The sequence below is a fragment of the Microcaecilia unicolor genome, chromosome 3, assembly GCF_901765095.1.
Source record: "Microcaecilia unicolor chromosome 3, aMicUni1.1, whole genome shotgun sequence".
Classification (NCBI taxonomy): Eukaryota; Metazoa; Chordata; class Amphibia; order Gymnophiona; family Siphonopidae; genus Microcaecilia; species Microcaecilia unicolor.
In genome coordinates, this window is record NC_044033.1 from 525914317 (window position 1) to 525936199 (window position 21883).

Here is a 21883-nt window from a genome sequence, read left to right on the forward strand (position 1 = left end):
TTTAAACTTTGGGCAGGAGGCTTCCATTCAGTCTTCAGAGAGTAGGGAACTCCACAGATGAGGGCCAACATAACAAAAAAAGAGCCCCTGAAATGTAAATTACTTACCTGTAGCAGACATTCTTTGTGGAAAAGCAGGATACAAGTCCACAGATGGGCGACGCCAACCAATGGAGCCTGGCACAGAGAAAGCTTCCCTAGCGTAAGAATTCGCTGGAAGCTTTTGAGAAGTCTCACCACACATGCACACCATTTTCCACTCATTGCTGTCATGCAGAACCTCCTTTGGTCCATAAGAAAGCTTGGTGGTATATGAGGATTGGAAACCTGCTGTCCTGGGAAAACACATGCCACATGTAAAACTTTTCTCCAAGGACAAGAGATTCTATCCAAACCTACTGACGTATCAGGAGTCTCTAAACAGTAATAAGATATTAACTGTAAACAATGTCCATGTTGCAGCTTTACAACATTTCTTCCATCGAGACTAACCTCAAGTGGGTTGCCAATACACCCACTGTTGTGACATTATGTGCCCTGACATGACCCTCAAACATCACGTTTGCCTGGACATAAGTGAAGAAATGCAATCTGCTAGCTAATTAAAGTGCACTTGACAACAACCATCTCTGGCTTACTGGAGTAAAAAAAAATAAAAAATAAATAAATAAAAAGCATGGTGGACTTTTAAGGGCTTTAGAGTACATGCTAAGTATTAAGGCTCATTTGCAATCCAATGTGTGAAAGATTCTTTTCACCTTTGTGGGCATGAGGCCAAAGGAAAAATGCTGGCAGGATGATTAACAAAAAAATCACCCTACAGATTTCGTACAGGATGAATCAGTCACTACAGCAGAAATTACTACCACCGAAAATAAGACCTTCAATGTCAAGTACTTCAGATCACACTCATCTAGTGGTTCAAAGAAAGGCTTCAGCTAGGTTTTGGCATTAGGGGCCCAATATTCAAAGGATTTATGCTCCTAAGCTGGCCTTTTTGTAGTTTTGGTTTTTATTTTGCATGTGTTAAATGGCCTCAACTATATATAACTTGTAACCACTCGCCTCCACCTACCCTCCTCTCCTCTTTCCTCTACACATTAATTGATTTGATTACTTTATTTTTTTGTCTATTAGATTGTAAGCTCCTTGAGCAGGGACTGTCTTTCTTCTATGTTTGTGCAGCGCTGCGTATGCCTTGTAGCGCTATAGAAATGCTAAATAGTAGTAGTAGTAGTAAATAGGTGCAACCAGAAAAAAAAAAAAGGCCAAAAAGTTCTATTACTGGTTATTCAACTTAGTTTCAAGAACTTTATTTTTTTTTGCTGACTTTTCTTCTGGTCACAGAGATTGGTGGACTGATTTTTAAGATTTCTAGGTTGAACCTTTGTGTTTGAACTTTAGAATGCTGTTGCCTAGAATGTTGCTTTAACATTTTTTATTTTGCAACGAAAAATGGATTGTTTGCACCCAGAACACAGCTTCCTTGCAAATGGTTCTGCCCACATCCATTGTATATAGGCTCAGTCAACACACGTTAAACTTGCATTTTTTTTCAATTTTATTTGAAAACATGTACATTTTTAGACAAATGGTATTAGTATATAAATTTGATTTTGTTTATACACAATATAAAGACATTTCCTTCATTATGTTTCAATTATAAAGACTGGAAGGAAGATCCACAGGCAAGATGGGCCGTCTTGGGCACAAGAATAATAAAAATGAGTTGTATAATGCTTAAGCGCACAAACACATCAGAAGAGGTAACCATGTTAGTGTGAGAGATACTTTCATTGCCACATCATCATAAGCAAAAAGCACGCTCGTTCTAACAGAGAAATGCAGACATGCAGGTTATTAGCTAAAATTTGGCATGCCGTACAAAAAGGCATATGCGTGTGCACACAACAGCTACACAGAGCTGTGGACCAGCTTAAAATAGCTGTCGGTTTATTTAACCAACGTGGTTTCAGAAAATGTCTTACTGAAGCACAGTAGACCATCAGCATCCTCATTTTAACTGCCAGAAAATAAGAAACTCATCTGCAGTGCATTAGATATTAGTTCCCTGGGTGTTCAGTGCCAGCCAGGTTATACGATGCATGCTAAAAAGAAACCAAATGGTCTTAAACCGAGTTTAATAAATGCAGGATTCTGAAGAACATGAGTTCATTACTGCAGCACTCAGGCATGCCTGATTTTGGACGGTGTGTAGTTTTTATCTATTGCTTCATCTTGTAAAAACATGTGGAGACATCGTTCATTCTGTGCCAAAGGGTGGCCTGCAACTCTGAGAAGAAAATAAAAATTTCAATTAGATTATTTTTTTGTAGAAAATGTTTGAGCAAACCTCCAGAAAGGGGAGTAAGTCAGGTTATTAGTTGCAATTGAGTGTGTTATTTTAAATAGCCTCCCCCCCTCCACCCCCCAGAGGTTTATGGTCATAAAATGAACAAATCATCTTCTCCCTCACCTTAGAAGCATCAAATCCAGAATCATCCACACAGGACATTCAGCACAGTAAAAAAAAAAAAAAAAAAAAACCAACCCTATTTGACAAATCAAACTTTGACACTACCTTCCACTTCTATGCACAATATACAGTAAAGCTTTTTTTTTTTTTTTCTGATACCCTTAATTACAGCAAGTTAGATTGGTGAATGTGTATACTGAAAGGTAAAAGACAGTAGTGCATTACAGATTTCCTGTAACCAGTTCCATTCACTCCTATTGATCTCAAACTAATATCTTCAGGTCTTGCTTCCTTTCACTCTTTTTAAATCAAACAAAATAAAACATGGAAAAGAAAATAAGATGATACCTTTTTTATTGGACATAACTTAATACATTTCTTGATTAGCTTTCGAAGGTTGCCCTTCTTCGTCAGATCGGAAATAAGCAAATGTGCTAGCTGACAGTATATATAAGTGAAAACATTCAAGCATTACTATGACAGTCTGACAGGGTGGGAGGATGGGGGTGGGTCGGAGGTATGCATGGGGACATCAAAGCATATCATTGATATTCTAACAGGGTGGGTGTGGACAGGTGAGGGGAGGGTGATCAACAGAGACATACAGCTTTATGGTTTATAATGGGTTAGGAACCCCAGGTCCTTGTTAAGTCCTTTCTGTTGGGTGTTAAAATATTCAATCATTCTGACTTCAAAGGTCTTACGTTCTTGTATGGTTTTAAAGTTACCTTTCAGTATTCTCACTGTGAAATCACTGGTACAATGTCCTGGTTCTGTGAAGTGCTGTCCCACCGGGGTGGGGGCCCTACTGGCTGTATTGTTCATGTGATGTCTATGTAAATTGAATCTTGTCTTAAGCATCTGGCCTGTTTCTCCAATATAGCATCCTTCGTTACATTTTTTACACTGAATGATATATACCACATTGGAAGATGAGCAAGTGAAAGATCCCTTTATGTTAAATATCTTTCCTTTGTGGATGACTGTGGGGGTCCTGTGAAATATTTTGGCATAGTTTGCAACTGGATAAATTACAGGGAAGTGTGCCCTTCTGTTCCTTTTTAGTCTGTGATGGAAGTTTACTTCTGATTAGCTTGTGTTTTAAGTTGGGTGGCTGTCGGAAGGCCAGTACTGGTGGGGATGGGACTATCTCTTTCAGTAATTCATCCTCCTGGAGTATAGGTTGTAGATCTCTTATGATTTTCCTCAGTTTTTCCAGCTCTGGATTGTATGTCACTACAAGGGGGATTCTGTCTGTGGATTTTTTCTCCTTGTACTGTAGCAGATTCTCCCTGGGTGTTTTGAGGGAGAAGGCAATATTCTTGGAGATTATTTTGGGGTTGTAGCCTGTTTGAAGGATGCAGTCAGGCTTTTAAGGTATCTGTCTCTGTCCCCTGGGTCAGAGCAGATACGGTGGTATCTTGTGGCTTGGCTGTAAATGATGGATCTTTTTGTATGTGAAGGATGGAAGCTGGAGTTGTGGAGGTAGCTGCATCTGTCTGTGGGTTTCTTGTATATAGATGTTTGTATACAGCCATCACTGATTGAGACCGTGGTGTCCAAAAAATTGACTTTTTCTGGGGAGTAGTCAATTTTGAATCTGATTGTAGGATGGTATGTATTGAAGGCAGAATAACATTGTTTCAGAGTTTCTTCACCCTCCATCCAAATCATAAAAATGTCATCGATGTACCGGTAGTATTTTAGAGGTTTGGTCTGGTGTGTATTCAGAAATGTGTCTTCCAGCTCAGCCATAAAAAGGTTGGCATATTGGGGTGCTGTCCTGGTGCCCATCATTTGTAGATAGATATCATTGTTAAAGCGGAAGTAGTTGTGAGTTAAAATGAATTTGATTAATTTTGTAATAGTTTCTGGTGAGTATTGATGGTCCAGTGTGGATTTTTTTAGGAGTCTTCCACATGCAGCTATGCCATCCGCATGTGGAATGTTGCTGTATAGTGATTCTCCATCCATCGTGACCAGAAGGGTGTTAGGTGGTAGTTGCTTGATATTTTTCAATTTATTCAGAAAGTCTGTGGTGTCTTGTATGAAGCTGTTAGTTTTGTGTACGAGAGGTTTCAGAATTCCCTCTATGAATCCAGATATTTCTTCCGTGAGTGTGCCAATACCTGATATGATTGGTCTGCCAGGGTTTCCCGGTTTGTGGATCTTGCGTAGCATGTAGAATGTGCCCACAGCAGGCTGGTTTGGTATGAGTTTCTTCAGGTGAGGTTGCGCTTGTGTAGGAAATGTTTTGATAAGGTCTTTCAGCTGTTTTGTGTAATCCTGTGTGGGGTCCTCAGTTAGTTTCTTGTAGTATTTATTGTCTGGGAGCTGTCTGTGCCCCTCTTCAATGTATTTTTGTATGTTCATAATTACCACTGCGCCTCCTTTGTCTGCGGGTTTGATGATAATGTGTTCATTAGTTTGTAGGGTTCTTATGGCCGCTCTTTCTGGTGGGGTAAGATTGTACAGGATTCTCTTTTGTTTGTTGAAAAGTTGGGATTTCACCCTATGTCTGAAACTTTCTATGTAATTATCCAGCTTGTAGTTTTGTCCCTCCTGTGGGGTGAAATAAGTGTTCTTTCGTTTAAGACTGTATTCCGGTCTGTTTGGTGTCCCTTTATTATAGAAATGTGTTTTAAGGCGAATTTTTCTAAAGAATTCTTCTAGGTCTGAGTATAGTTGGATTTCATCTAGTTTCCTGGATGGGCAGAATGAGAGCCCTTTGGAGAGCACAGAGACCTCATGCTGTGATAACTGATGGTTCGAGAGGTTTATTATCCCCATTTGGTTTGCATCTGTAAAGGTGTGATCAGTATTCCCTGGTTTGTTTGGGCTCTGATTTTCACATGCCTCAGATGTGTATCCAAGTGTCTCCAAGGAGTCTGGGGATGTTGGTTCTGCAGAGTTGTAGCTATTCAAGGATAAGCAGTTTCTCTCTCTTTGATTTTGAAGAAGAGAATATAGCTTTATTTCCTTTTTGTGGATAGCAATGTATTGTTTTTCTCCTTGGATGTTATGTAGGTCCTCTTTAAGTTGGTTCACAAGGTGTGGATGTAATTCCTCCATGTTCCTCATGATTACATCCCTTTGGGTTTGTATTATTCTTTTTTTACTTGTAGAGTTGATGTATAAGTTCATTTCTTAGTTTCTGACTAGTGCGTTTGCAGAGTTTCTCTGCATAGTCAGAATTGTAAGTTGAATGTTTTCACTTATATACACTGTCAGCTAGCACATTTGCTTATTTCCGATCTGACGAAGAAGGGCAACCTTCGAAAGCTTATCAAGAAATGTATTAAGTTATGTCCAATAAAAAAGGTATCATCTTATTTTCTATTCCATGTTTTATTTTGTTTGATTTCTATTGATAACCTTAAGAGTGGACTAACACGGCTACCACACTCCTCTACTCTTTTTAAAAAATCCACATTTTTAAACTGGAGAATTCTATAGTAAGGAGATGTGTAAAACTGGTAGTAGAAAATAAAATCGCAATTTCCTCAACAACAAAAAAAAAAACCATGGACATGGAAGAGGATCAAATATATAAGATCACGTTCATTGTTGATTTAATCTTGAATTGAGAATGAATGTGACTGTTGAGCAGACTGGATGGATCATTCAGGTCTTTATCTGCTGTCACTATGTTAATACATAGGATGGTGAACCCAACTTGCGCTAAATGAGGCAAGTCTCACTGGGAACGATTTTGGCTGTCAGGACCTGAGGCACAGCTGTGTTGACATCAGAGTAAAACTTACCCCTATAAGAGCTACTTGCAGCTGTAGCCTGAAGGGACAAGGACTTTGTGAGCTCTTTCAGAGCCATGTGGAGGCTTGGGACTTTACATCTTTCCCTGTCCCCAACTGCCACATGGAAGTGAAGAATTAAACTGTGAAGAATTAAACTGTAAAGGCCTGATCCTGTTACTCCTATGGTAGGTCCCACGGATAAGTTTGTGGATGCCGGGGAAGGTATTTGCCTCAGTGATTTCTCCTATTTTAGTGGATAGCCCTTTCAAACCTCTACCTCCCATATTCTACCGCCCATAAATTTCATTGATGGTCTACCCTCTGGTTCTTGAATCTGGAGAGGGTGATATGAACACAGGAGGTGATAATTCTAACAGTCTGACAGAGTGGGAGGGTGCTGAAATAGAATTTAGATGGGACCTTAATACCCTCAGAGATGTTTATTTTTGCATCCGCAATGGCTACTACCAAGTTAACTGTGATTAAGTCAGTTCATTTCTCAGTTTATGTAATTTTTTATATGGCCTTCTTCTACTGTTCCCCCTAGAATTTTCAAATGCAGAATTGTGGAAGATGACTAGACTAGAATCTAGTGTGTCAATTTGCCCTTCCCAATTATGTAACTTTTCTGCTGAAGCTCCTGTCAACTTCGCAAGAAGAAATGATTAGAACAGCAAAGAGATTTCTGCTCATACTTGAATTAATTACCTTATTGGAGAATGCAAATCAAGCTTTAATGAAATAATTTTAAGAATTTCAACAAGCATGTACTTGAAAAAGAAATCAGAAAAAGACACAGAAACACAGGGAAAACCCTTAATAGAAGAATTAAACGTCATCCATTAGTCCACAATATTGCTGGAATCAAGTTGGAAATAAAGATACAGAAAAAGGAAAAAAAAAACACCTTAACAAGGCAGATGAATCCTATACAGCAACAGCCAGATTATGTACTAACCAAGGGGAACTACCATCACAAGCCAACACTAATTCCAATTGCTTAGGTTCAAGAAATCTCACACTAGAAAGCCGTGCGAAAAATACAACAAAGAAAATGTTCCACTCAATGTGGAAACTCAAAAGAGTAAAACCTTTCTTCCCAAGGGAAACATTCTGCAGCCTGGTACAATCAATGGTGCTAAGCCACCTAGATTACTGCAATGCCATCTATGCCGGATGCAAAGAACAAATCATTAAGCAACTCCAAACTGCTCAAAACACAGCAGCCAGACTCATATTTGGAAAAACAAAATACGAAAGCGCCAAACCCCTAAGAGAAAAACTACACTGGCTGCCACTTAAAGAACGTATTGCATTCAAAATCTGCACCCTGGTTAATAAAATCATTCATGGTGAGGCCCCGGTCTACATGCCAGATCTCATAGACTTACCAACCAGGAACACAAAAAGGTCAGCACGCACATTCTTGAATCTCCACTACCCCAGCTGCAAAGGACTAAAATATAAATCAACATATGCATCCAGCTTTTCCTATATAAGAACGCAACTATGGAATGCACTACCATACGCCATAAAAACAATGCACAACCTAAAAAACTTCCGAAAATCACTAAAAACCAACCTGTTCAATAAAGCATACCATAATGATCCATCCTAAATACTAGACAACAAAACTTACACCAGAACTGGACAAAACCGAACTCTCTACACCTGACTGCTTCATTTACTTTGCCGCTAATGAACTTTAACGCAATACCACTTTATTTCTCATTCCGGAAATGAATTCTCTATACTTGATTCCTTTCTAATCTGTCACTTATGAACTTTAATGCAATAGCACTTTGTATTTCTCATCCTGGAAATGGCGATCACTATTACGGAATAATGTAAGCCACATTGAGATTGCAAATAGGTGGGAAAATGTGGGATAAAAATGCAACAAATAAATAAATAAATAAATAACCTATCATCGCCATTAAATTTTACATAACATAACAAGAAATTTAAACAAGACAATTTGTTTTTGAAATCAAAATGGGATCTCACTAAGGATAATTAGCAGTATAATAAACTTGTGTTTTATTTTCTGTTAAAAAGAATGACTTGTTCAGTTGAAATGTTAAAATATTATGTCCTGGAAGTTTTGTATGTGTCAGTGGAGGATTTGCCTGTGATTCCTAAAGCTTTTTAAGCGCCCACCTCTATCAAGAGAATGTGGGGTCAAATCAGGAGAGTTTAACGAGTTCTTCTCTAGGAGGGATTTAAAATTTGACTTATTAGAGACATCCGTGGAAGAAAACTAAATAGTAGTAACATTTTAGCGTTCTATTGATATAGATGAGATTAAAAAAAAAAAAGATTTTAAATATCAGCATATTATTTCATGGTTATAAGATCGATGTTTTTCCACATTTGACTTTTAATACCTTAGAGATAAAGAGAGAATTTCTGTTTCTATGTGGTCTAAAGCAGAGCTTAACAATTTTTTTTTTTTTTTTGGGGGGGGGGGGGGGGGGGACACACAATCCCATGGCCGTGGCTGCTGCAATGCCAGCGACCCGCTCCGTGTAATGCTAGCAACTCCACAGAGGCACATCTAAATTAAATATCAGAATACAACAACATTTTCTTTTCAACTTTCTCAATAGATTTTTTGGAAGGAAGAGAAAGGGAGGTGCAATTTGATTTGTGTATTATCAGAGTTTTAGAGGGATATATTTTGCAGTCTTGATTTATGAGGAATAGAAGAGGATAAGTAATGCAGGAGATCTTATTAGAAGTATTCCTTTTTTTTTTTTTAATTTACATGACCTTCTCCAGTGGTGCTTTTGGGATGTGACAGGCTTCCTTATTGTTTACGATTTTAATTTTCTCCTTTTGCCTACAATTGACAGAACTGTAATAATTTTTTTATGAAAAAAAAACCCCCAGACAAGATCATGGACATTACAGACATCTTAATCTTTAGCACCCTCAATTTGGCATTAGATTTCTGTATATCAAAGGGGTTAATGGCTTATCACTTTTGCACAAAATGCTGAGTCCTATTTAGGATACCTTTCAAATAGTGATTCCCATACTTCAGTTTGTTACTAATATCATCAAAATTACAGATACAGTGCACTGGAAAAGTCTTTATAGCCTTGTTTAAAACAGTTCAAAACGCATTCATGTAGAAGCTGATTTCACTGATCTACACAACATACTGCATATTTTCAACATGAAAGAATTACAAACATCTTCAAAAAGTTATTAATAAGCCCAAAATTCTCCACACTATTTGCCACAGTAACATAGTAACATAGTAGATGACGGCAGAAAAAGACCTGCACGGTCTATCCAGTCTGCCCAACAAGATAACTCATATGTGCTAATTTTGTGTATACCCTACTTTGATTTGTACCTGTGTTCTTCAGGGCACAGACTGTATAAGTCTGCCCAGCACTATCCCAGCCTCCCAACCACCAGCCCTGCCTCCCAACCACCGGCTCTGGCACAGACCGTATAAGTCTGCCCAGCACTATCCCCGCCTCCCAACCACCAGCCCCACCTCCCGATCTTGACTAAGCTCCTGAGGATCCATTCCTTCTGCACTATTTGCCACAGTAAACATTTCCGTTTACAAAACTTGCCGTATCAAGGCCCATATGTTAGAGACAAAACTGAATTAAAAAAAAATGTAAATAGAGAGGTGTGATAGCCGTGTTAGTCCACTCTTAAAGGTTATCAATAGAAATCAAACAAAATAAAACATGGAAAAGAAAATAAGATGATACCTTTTTTATTGGACATAACTTAATACATTTCTTGATTAGCTTTCGAAGGTTGCCCTTCTTCGTCAGATCGGAAATAAGCAAATGTGGTAGCAGATAGTATATATAAGAGAAACATCAAAGCACTACTTTGACAGTCTGACCGAGTGGGAGGGTGGGGGTATGCATGGGGACATCAAAGCATTTCATTGATATTCTAACAGGATGGGTGTTGGTAGGTGAGAGGAGCAGAGAAATACAACTTTATGGTTTATAATGGGCTAGAAAACCCAGATCCTTATTAAGTCCTGTCTGTTGGGTGTCAAAATATTCAATCATTCTGACTTCAAAGGTCTTACGGTCCTGTATTGTTTTAAAATTACCTTTCAGTATTCTTACTGTGAAATCACTGGTGCAGTGTTCTGGTCTTGTAAAGTGTTGGCCCACAGGGGTGGGGGCTTGACTGGCACCGGCTATTTTCATGTGATGTCTGTGCAGATTGAATCTTGTCTTAAGCATCTGGCCTGTTTCTCCAATATAGCATCCTTCATTACATTTTTTACACCGAATGATATATACCACATTGGAAGATGAGCATGTAAAAGATTCTTTTATGTTGAATATTTTTCCCTTGTGAATGACTGTGGGGTCCTGTGAAATGTTTTGGCATAGCTTGCAGCTGCATATGTTACAGGGAAACGTGCCCTTTTTTAAAACAATACAGGAACGTAAGACCTTTGAAGTAAGAATGATTGAATATTTTGACACCCAACAGACAGGACTTAATAAGGATCTGGGTTTTCTAGCCCATTATAAACCATAAAGTTGTATTTCTCTGCTCCTCTCACCTACCAACACCCATCCTGTTAGAATATCAATGAAATGCTTTGATGTCCCCATGCATACCCCCACCCTCCCACTCGGTCAGACTGTCAAAGTAGTGCTTTGATGTTTCTCTTATATATACTATCTGCTACCACATTTGCTTATTTCCGATCTGACGAAGAAGGGCAACCTTCGAAAGCTAATCAAGAAATGTATTAAGTTATGTCCAATAAAAAAGGTATCATCTTATTTTCTTTTCTATGTTTTATTTTGTTTGATTTCTATTGATAACCCAAAAAAATTTAAAAATCAGATCTTGTTCACCATAAAAATAACAAGCAGTAACCCATGACAAAAAAATGATAAAACAATAAATTACTTGGGAAAAAACATATGCAACAATCATCAAAAAAGTGGAGGAAAAGTCCTCATAAAACTATTATAAAAAGACACCCATAAAATAAATCATGGAGGCCACAAATCAAATTGTATCCAGTGAAAAAGTAATCATAGATCTAAAAAAACCTACATAAATAATGTGTTTCTTTATTTTATAGCATATCTCTTTATATCAAAAAAATCATTTCTTTAATAAATATATTATAGAGATCAAAAAGTGCACTTAAGCTTTGTTGCTAATAGTGATTCACTCCGCAGCATTGGAACTTCAAAGAACTCAAGACATAAAGCTCCTCATTCGGCATCCCAATGGAACCAATCTTCTAATGTTGAAGCAATGTTATAGCCCCCAATATAGCATCATGGATCAACAGAGGTAGGCATAGGTCCCAACGGGGATCCGTTTCGCTACGGCTTCTTCTGGAGACCTAGCCATGAGGACACCGTTGCCTTGTAAACCTGCGGTTTTCATTGTACTTTTTGAGCTCTACAATATATTTATTAAAGAAATGACTTCTTAATATAAAATAGACAGTTATTTGTGGAGGTTTTTTTAGACCTATAATTACTTTTTCACTGGATACAATTCGAGTTGTGGCCCCCCCATGATCTATTTTATGGGTGTCTTTTTGTATCAGTTTTATGAGATCTTTTCCTCTACTTTTTTGATGATTGTTACATGTTTTTCATGAGTAATTTATTGTTTCATCACCATATGTTAGAGAGCCACCAGTGTCTGATCACATTAGCTGATCTGATCTCAATACCCTTCCACTGTAAGAAGTTAATTTGAAGCAAATGCCTATACATAATGAACATGAAGCTGCTGAAACTCGGTGGTAAAGAATACAAGAATATTTAAAAACCTTTGTAAAGTGCAGACAAGCTAAATAAGACAGGTGGTCCCACAAAACAGAAGCAGGTGTAGCGAAGTGACTCAAAGGCTTACATCCTAAGCTGGAGAAACTTTCCAGTGTGAGCTCCATTGATGACATCACTAATGTTCTATTAATGACATCACTAATGCTATCCTGTTTTCCTTTGGAACAAATGCTGACTGCTCGACAACTGGCACTGTGGCTTCCTGGACTATGGGATGGTCTCCCCGAGAGCTGCTGAGCAGATGGCATTCAGCTATTGAAAAGGGGTGAAATCTTCTGTAGCAGACTGGCTAACTTACTGACAAGGGTAGTACAGCAGGACTGATGGGATGGGAGGACAGAGCTCTCTGGTAAGTAAACACACACTTGCATAGGAATGGGGGGGGGGGGGGGGGGGGGAGGGTAACCTCGAGAGAACTACTAATGCCCATAGAATGGGAAATAAAGTTCTGAATTGAGGAAGCAATGGAAGAGGCAGACTTGAATTTTGTGGCAATCATGCAGATGTGCTACAAGAAAGCAAAGTTAACTCCCTGTAACAAGTGATCTCCAAGGACAGAAGGCCAATTAATCTTACATGGGGGCGACATCATCCATGGAGCCTGGTGAGGAAAACGCTGCCTAGTATAATTTTATTTTAAGAGTTTGAGGCAGCGCTCCCACCGTGCACATGCAGACGCATTCTCACCTGATTTGCAAGTGTGGGACCAACAGTCCTATAATATGGCTAATAATAAATCCAAATCCTAGAGGAGGTGGGAGGGTATGTAAGACTAATTGGCCTGCTGTCCTTGAAGAACACCTGCTACAGGTAAGTACTTTCACTTTCTCCAAGGACAAGAGGCCATATTAGTCTTACATGTGGGAAACCCTAACTCCCAGGCTCACCCAAAACAAATAAAAACGGGCCTAGGAGGGCGGAGTTAGATTCTAGATAAATTCTGCAAGACTGTCTGACCAAACCAGCTGTCGCTTCACGTATCACGCTCAAGGCAGTAGTGGGATGTGAATGTGCAAAATCTTTTCAATGGAGGTTAATCTCAAGTGGGCTTCCGATGCAGCCATTATGACATCTGACATTATGAGCCTTGACATGGCCCTCCAGAGTTAGCCCAGCCTGGGAATGCAGTCTGCAAGCTAATTTGAAAGAGTGTGTTTACCAATGGCCACCCCCATTCTGTTGGGATCAAAAGAAAGAAAGGAAAAAAAAATTGAGCAAACTGTCTATAAGACCTAGTATGCTCCAGGTAAAATGCAAAGGCTCGCTTGCAGTCCAAGGTGTGCAGTGTGCTTTTGCCAGGATGAGCATGCGAAGAATGGTGGCAGAACGATTAAGATGGAACTCGGACACTACCTTTGGAAGGAACTTAGGGTGGATATGAAGAACTACTCTGCTGTGATGAAATTTTGTGTAAGGTGGATCTGCTACTGGGGCCTGAAGCTCACTGACCATGCAAACTGAAGTAACTGCCACCAAGAACAAAACCTTCCAGGTCAAAGTACTTCAGATGACAGGAACCTAGTGATCAAAAAGAGCTTTCATCAACTAGGTAAGAACATCACTGAGGTCCCATGACACAGGCGGAGGTTTGACAGGGAGGCCTTGTCAAAAGCAAACCTCACACAAATTGAACTACTAGATGGTGTCCTATACGGTGATGGTAAGCACTAATTGCACTGAGGTGAACCCTTACGGAGCTGGTCTTGAGACCTGATTCGGACAGGTGCAGAAGGTATTCAAGAAGGTTCTGTGTAGGGCAGAGAAAGAGGATATAGGACCCTGCTCTCACAGCAGACAGCAAACTTCCTCCCTTTGAAAGTGTAACACCACTTAGTAGATTCTTTCCTAGAAGCCAGCAAGACTTTGGAGACACCCTCCAGGAGATTCAAGGAAGCCTATTCTACACTCTCAACATCAAGGACATAAGAGCCAGAGACTGGAGATTGGGATGCAGATCTGCATTAGGAGGGTTAAAAAACATTCCAATCTCCATGGTTCTTCAGAGAATAACTCCAGAAGAAACAGGAACCATAACTGTCTGGGCCAATAAGGAGGGTGGCCAGTGAAACTGGTAATCGTGGAAAATATATAACAAGTGTAGAAAAATGGTACAGCCTGAGGCCTTGTGGAAAAAGATAGGTCAAGTAATAGGACCTAGAAATCAAATGGGCCTCTCTGTATCAAAAGATGACAAGAAAACAGTGACACTGGTTTCTGACAGTTTGGAAGATGCTAGATGTCGAAACTAAGAGATGACGAAATAACTGTATAAACACCAGAGGTGCAAGAAGAAAAGGAGAAGTTGTGGTCAGAAGTCCAGTACGAACCAGGTGTGGAAAGTTGGGGTTTTTCAGTTATGAAAATCTGCGGTTAGAAGTGTCATAACAGTCATCTGGAAAATTAGGCGTAACATGTTTATCGGTTGTAATTGGATATAACAAAAGAGAGGGAACGAAGTACAAACTAAAGTCCAAACAAAAAAACAGCACCATGGGCCTTTAAAAATGGAACACAGTTCTTTAATGAATGAGCCTTGACAAAAAGACCCGACACGGGCCGTGTTTCAGTGACTAGCACCTGCGTCAGGGGTCACAGTGATGACGTGGAAAACTTGGGGAATAACTCGAATATATTCCTCTACAATATATTATTCCTTACCCCACGTCTCATATAGTAAAAGCTACAAAGCAACAAGGCACTTTCACTTTCTGTATCCAAACGTGGGGTAAGGAATAATATATTGTAGCGGAATATATTTGAGTATTGCTTGCCTTCTGGAGACCAAAATCTTAGCCACTGAATCAATGAAATTGAAACAGAGTTGGGCACAAGATTTTTTTTTTTTTGTTACTTGCAGCTGTTGATTAGAAAACAGAGGGGAATAGCTATCCTTCTAGTTAAGCATCTGCAATACTCCATTCTCTCTCCCTGTGTTGATCTTGAGGGACAGTGGGCGACTGCAGTTGCAAAAAGCTTCCCATTACTATTGGCTGATCAATATACTATATACGGGCCAAATGTCTATGACCCGACATTTATCATGTATCCAAACAGGTATCAATATTTAAAGTTGATCACATCTTTGGGGGGGGGGGGGGGGGGAAGGACACCTAAGTGTCCCTAAGGATGCAACCCTGGAGAGAAAACATTTAAACACTTCAAGGTGCCAAGCAGCGAAGGACTCACTACAGAATTTTATCAGAAATTTGAGTCCATGCTTGTTTTTACTTACCCAAAAAAGTGAGGGATTTTTTTCTGAAGCTGCTCTTGTGGTTTCCCTATACCACTTCTCACCAAGAATTAAAGAACCATAACCCTTCTTAACTATGACTAAGATAAATGCAAACGTTTTGGCTGAAAAACTGGCCAAAGTGATTAGGTCCCTTGCCCATACATCTCAAAGTGGTTTAATCAAAGGCTGTATGGTGATGGATAATGCTCAAGTATTCTATTCATGTAGTTTATGCAACCAAACATGCCAGATCCCGCATGAAATCAGAATGAATTCAGATATAAAAGAGGTGACCGTACGCAATGTAATTCTTAAGGCATTTGTTTTTGCAGGCAATGTGTTATTATATTTTTCGCCACTGCAACAATCTCTACCATAGCTGTTCACCCTGTTACATGACTCTGGAACTCTGTCAGGATATACTAAGACAAACCATGCCGCTCAATATTCACTACAATACTCCAGTTAAATAGAAAGGGAGTCAGAGATGCAGGTTCATCTTAGCTCACCACGGAACAGGGCAGCTGTAGCCAGCTGACCCCCATGGTATTACTACAGGATCGCTTTTATAGGTTAAGATACGCCATCAATTAGCCATATACTTGGCAGGCAGGTAACTGCAAACCACTGGAATAGCCTCACAAAACACCTTACACATAACTAGACATTACCAAATAAGAGAAAGTACAAAAATGAGTAAAACAGAATGATATTTCTTCTATATTGAGTTCATTCTTTTGTAGGTAATACGATTTAATGGATGGCATTATTTTGTTCACCCATCAATGATGCAATGTTTATAACTGCAGTGCAATAACCTATAATCATTTCAAAATATAAAACAGACACTTCATATTCCATGAAGCTTACAATCTAGCAAAGACGAATAAGTTGGTTACTAAAGCAAACGCATTTTGTGAAACATGGTTAAACTAGCAACATTAAGACTGCGAAAAGACTGAAAAGTAATATCAAGTAGATTTTTACGAAGGACCACAATATGAACAGACAGCATGAAGGTAGCAGCTTGAAAGGCTGTTCTAGATCACAGGTTCTCCACCAGGTCCTCAGCACAAACTAAGCCAGTCTGGTTTTCAAGATATCCACAATGGATATGCATGAGAGATTTGCATACAATGGAGGATGTGCATTGATTTATCTCATACATTTCATCATGGGTGTCCTGAAAACCTGAATGGCCGAGTGTCTGAGGACTAGGTTGAGAATCCCTCTTCTAGACATATGGAGCAACAAGGCTGAAAGCATATGGTTAGGAAACGTAACAGTTCACCAACTCGTTGTAGGTCATTTGACCCATCAGTACAGCTTACTGCTTATCAAAACAGCATATTAATCCTTCATATTTTGTTTCTTCAAAAATTATATGCTACAAGGTTTCTAAAGATTTATCACTCCATAATGCATTTTTGAATAAGACAAATGATACCCATATGTTTTATGGTCTTTATAGGACTAAGTTTATTAATTTTCTCCGTGTGTAACTTCACATAAGGAGTCCATAGGTAAACGATCAGAAGTGCAATTATCAATTCTTACTGTTCAGAAGATAGTGCATTCCTTAAAAGCAAAAACCAGCATCAACCTAAAACATTTTCCCCATAAATGCTATAATTCTGAGATAATTTACATAAATTAAAGCAAAACAAATACAAAATTCAGGTCAATACCAGGATATGATCTTGCTGGAAGAGTTCCAGCAGATATGCTAATTTATGATGTTCACATAATCAAGCAGAGCAATTCCAAGCACAATGCTTTTCATGTTGGTTAGAAGATATGGAGAAGGTAAGAGAAAGGAATTTAGCTCAAACCATTTTCAGTTACCGAGTAAGGAAAGTTGAATTCAGCTACAGTACCCTGGGGGGGGCTCATAATCTCAGTTTGTACCTGAGGCAATGGAAGGCTAAGTGACCTGCCCAAGATCACAAGGAGATTTGAACTGGGCTTCCCTGGTTCTCAGCCTGCTGCTCCAATTCTCAACTGCCCAGAAGCAGTATTGTGAGGCACACAGGTTTGATTTCTAGGATGGGGTTAGACTGCTCCAAATCACAAGGTGGGAGAAATCTGAAGAACAGAGGCACAATCACAGCCACTGTCAGACCACATGCTGCTGCCTGGCCCCTTCAGATTGTCGATTTCTCTTATGCAACCCAGAGCAAAATATTGAGCAGCTGAGAATGAAAATGCACAGAACTTCACCTAAGAAGTCATTCAGTTAGAAGATGCCGACTCTTCAAATGTGTCTAACTATTCTGTGTTCTAGTTTGTGTATATAATTGGACACAGGTTGGGGAGCCAGGTGCTGTTCAGTGCCTGTAAGTCAAGGCTGTCAATACTTACTTGTTAATAAACTGTTCAAGCCCTTGCTTCCTTTCCTCTATAAACGCGTCATCAAATATTCCGTCATCTCCCCTGAAAGGGAGCTGCCGTAAAAAAGCTTTTCCAGGCAAGGATGGAACTACCACCTAAAGACAAGCAAATGTGAAAAATGATTAGAATCCTTAGGAGCCCCAGTGCAGCTTATTTGTTATTTAGGCATCCTTATCTTTGCCTGATCATCCCAAGAACCTCTATTTCTAGTCAGGTGGCTAGAGAACTCAGTCCCACGAGGAACACACTTTATACTCTTCTGCTATGTTCATCACTTGACAGGACTTTGAGGCTACTGACCTGTTCTAAACCATCTGTTTGCTTGTGTCCATTGTTAACTTTTAATCCAAAGTTAAAACAAAGCTCTCTTTTCATCCTGCACACTAGAATAGCCTTATTCACTCTGCCCTGTGATCCTTTATACCTGGAGCTCTGCAGTGATTTCACCAGCTTCCCTCAACTGTGCTCCATCTCCAGTCACCTTCTGTTCTCCACCAAAGACTCCCCATCTACTACATATCCTACAGAGGGTTATCTTTCCCTCCTGGAAATGCCTCATTTGCCTCTTTGGGCTCAAGCTTAGGAGATTGGATTAACCTTATATTTGTTGTGCACAATGATACTGATGCTTCTCAAACTTTATGCAGTCGCAACCCCATTTGAGTGGACAAATAAGCAATGACCCCAGCCCTACTTCACTCCCATGCTGCTACCTTAGACCCACATGTAGTGCTGGTGTGATGCTGCCATGTTCTACAGCTGCCACTGAAGCCACAGTAGCCAAGCTGTAGCACTCCTGTTGGACCCCCATTTTGGGGCCACGACACAGTTTGGAAAGTGCTGCCCTTCACAAATTACAAACATAACATTACAATGTCACAGGATGCACTAGTGCTTTTCTTTTTCATGGCTATTCTACTTTTTCTGTTTTTAAGTTTAGAGGATTTTTTTTTTTAACTAATTTGCCTACTTTCTTACTAACGCATCTTTTTACTGTGTACAAAAAAAAAAGGGGTAAAGAAAAGAATTCTCTTTATTCAGGTCACTGTCATTTGGACAGCAGCCAAAATCCTCCTGGATCTTTTGTTACTTGGGGGCTCTGCTCCATGCAATGAAAGAAAGCTTCTAGAAGAGGGTCATTCTGGGGCTTATAGTTGGCACCAGTAGCCGAGAAAGAAGCACCTTGGTGGCGTATATTAATTCACAGGAATGTGTTGATGTAAAAAAAATAGACAAAGTCTGGCTGCTAATAGCACACCTGGAATGTGGTCTTTGAGAAGGAGGTTTCCTGGCACAGACACTAGAAACAAAGTCCTGAAACATAAAATCCAGATTCTGAGACAGCCAGGTATACTTACTGTAAAACAAGTCACCATTAACAAATGTTCCTTGCATTAAAACCTATAATAAAGATTTCTTCCTCTCTATGAAATTCATCAAAACATCAAGAATGAAAGCACTCATTTTAAGAAGATCAACCTTCATAACTAATACAGTAAATGGCTGCATGAAAGACCAAACAGGTCTATCCAGTCTACCTAAGATTGGATTTTTTCATTTGAGGTAGGTGATTGTGAGTGTACCAGTTCCCATAAGGAAGCCAGCATAACTCTTCTTCCTGGTCCCACCACCATTCTCTACAATGCCAAAGAACTGGCCTCTACCGCTTCCACTGGTAGGCCACTTCAGATCATTATCTTCCTCTACGATTCTTATAAGAGCAATAATAAACCCAACCAACCATCCAGGTTCCTCTATCATGTCTTACTATTAATTTTTGTAATAACCCTGTTTTGGGTTAAATGTCTGTTCAAGGCAGAGAGTCTAGAAGTTTATATCAAATCAGTAAACAGTCGTCTAAAAAAAAGGAATATTTATCTGAGCCAATGTATGTCTAACTGTTATGGTCACCAGTGGCAGTTTCATATGTGTTGGCTCAAAACTTATTTTGTTGACAGCAACTTGGTATTTGAAATATACTTTGAAGTAGATTTTAGTCACAATTGTTGCACAATATACACAACGATTAAGCAATGACCTTAAGACTGTATTGAAAAAACTACACAATTTCTGATGGTCCCTTTATTTTCCTGAACACACCACATAAGTTATAGCAAGAGAGGATTAACAGAATTGTTCTGGAATACTGCGATACTTATATTTGGTGTTATTTGATGGTCAGGCTGTTAGGGGTTGTAACCTGCTCACAACTAATTTCCTAGATCAGAAATAAAATGGGAACCTTGAAATTCAAATCATCCACAGGGCACAGATGGTAGAAAACTAGACTGGGGCTATCAACATAGAGGTCCCTGCTTCCAAATTTTCAAAGAGAAGTCTGCAGATCTGCAAGCAGTGTCACTTAACACACAACCAGGAGCTTTTCCTGAACCCCAGGGAAAAAAAAAACAACTCACCTTGCTTTCTCGCTCTAGTTCACTTCGCAACCATTCAAAATCACTGTATCTTCTTCGAACAGAAGACTCTTTCAACTTGAAAATAGGAAGATTGGTCTAAGAGAAAAACATTTCAAAATTAGTGTTTAAGATGAAAAAAACATGATGCATAAATATTTTTAAACATAAGAAATCAAGGGACTTGATTAATTTATCATAATGAACAACTGACAAGAGACAGGAAAGGAGGTTGTTCATTTAAGTTTGTCAGTGCATTTCTTTATCATAAAGACTGGACTCTAGAGATCAAAGAGTGTGGGGAAGTCTAATTTAAAATTGGGATCCATAAACTAAGTATAATTCAACATTTTTTTCTACCAAGTGAAATAATTACAAATACATAACATACTATAAACAAACAACAATAAAGAGCAAATTCATACTATACGAAAGATCTCAGTAATTTGAAAAACAAAAGTACTATAAAACAATTTTAAGCTGCTTTGTGTGGAGAAAACACGTGCATAAACGGGTACAAATGTGTTGCTATTGGTTGTTCTTCTAAATTAAGTAGGTAGATTTTGCCACCATTTGTGCCTAGTCCAACTTAAAAAAAAACAACCTAGCTTTTAGCAACATGCAATTACTAATCTGAAGATTTTAAAACTGCAAATAAAGGAAAGTGACTATGGCATCCAAAAGTCTTGACACACTTCCAACTGATTTACTACTACTAAAAAAAAAAGTTTACAAAACCCCAAACATTTAGTTATTCATTACCCTTCAATTAGGTGAAAACAATATTTTGACCCTTCTAAACTAATAGATGGTGTATGTTCTAATTTCAACAACCACGGGTTACTTTCAGCAGCCTTCTAAAATTCTTTATAACCCTCTGTTTGTAAACTCCTCCAGCAACCAGTTTCAACGGTGAGACAATTTTAGGAAATGGAACTGTTGAAGTCAACATTAAGATCTTCAGACCAATAAAAAAACTGATAGAACTGGCCAAAAGAAGAAATTAGGTCTTACTTAATAAATTTTCAATTAGTCCTTCCCACTGTTCCAGAATCTGTGGGATAGTTGTGTCCATCAACCAGCAGGTGGACATAAAGAACTGAAAACTGAGCCGAGACCTCTCTCTCTCAGCATCCAGTATAGCTCCTCAGTAATTACGTAGACAAGGAGTAAGGAAAAACTCTATAACCTAACACTAACCAGACAAGAAAACATGTATGGACCTCTCTCATCTCCAAGCAACTTGTAGTGAACAAAAAAGATATGCAGGAAGCACAATGCAAGGTGATAGTTATTATTTTAACCTACTACTTTGCACAGACTAAACATCTAAGAAACCTTGGGAGGGCCTCTGGAATAGTGGAAAGGACTAATGGAAACTAAATTATCAGGTAAGACCTAATGTCTCCTTCCATTACAAGCTTCTCACTATTCCTGAGTCTGTGGGATGTTCAAAAGCAATCCCTAGAGTGGGTGGGATCCTGGTGCTGACGCCCTGAAGACCGAAGCCCCAAAACCTGCTTCCAAGCATGCAGCAACGTCTACCCTGTAGTGCTTGGCAAAGGTATGCAGTGACAACCACATCATTGCCTTGCAAATATCAGTTGAAAACAGTAACATGGTGTCCGCCCAGGATGTCACTGTACATCTCGAAAAATGACCCCGCGAGGAGCCTGCTTCCTCACAAGTAAATAAACTGATGTGATAGTCTCCTTCAGCTATCTAGCAATTGTGGGCTTGGAAGCCATGAGGCCCGCGCCTCTGCTTACTAAAAAGCACAGTCTAACCCCCTGATGG

At 39.2% G+C, this 21883-nt stretch overlaps 1 protein-coding gene across 1 annotated transcript in view; it reads right to left on the bottom strand.

Moving 5' to 3' along the window:
* Positions 1–1536: 1536 nt before the first annotated feature.
* Positions 1537–21883, bottom strand: part of SNX3 (sorting nexin 3) — a 63171-nt gene continuing 42824 nt past the window's right edge. Inside the window, exons 2-4 of the mRNA XM_030199183.1 lie at positions 20090–20185; positions 17643–17767; positions 1537–2292 (exon numbers count right to left, since the gene is read on the bottom strand). Of these exons, the coding sequence (XP_030055043.1) occupies positions 2187–2292; positions 17643–17767; positions 20090–20185 (327 nt within the window). The 3' untranslated portion in view covers positions 1537–2186. The remainder of the gene's footprint in view (positions 2293–17642; positions 17768–20089; positions 20186–21883) is intronic.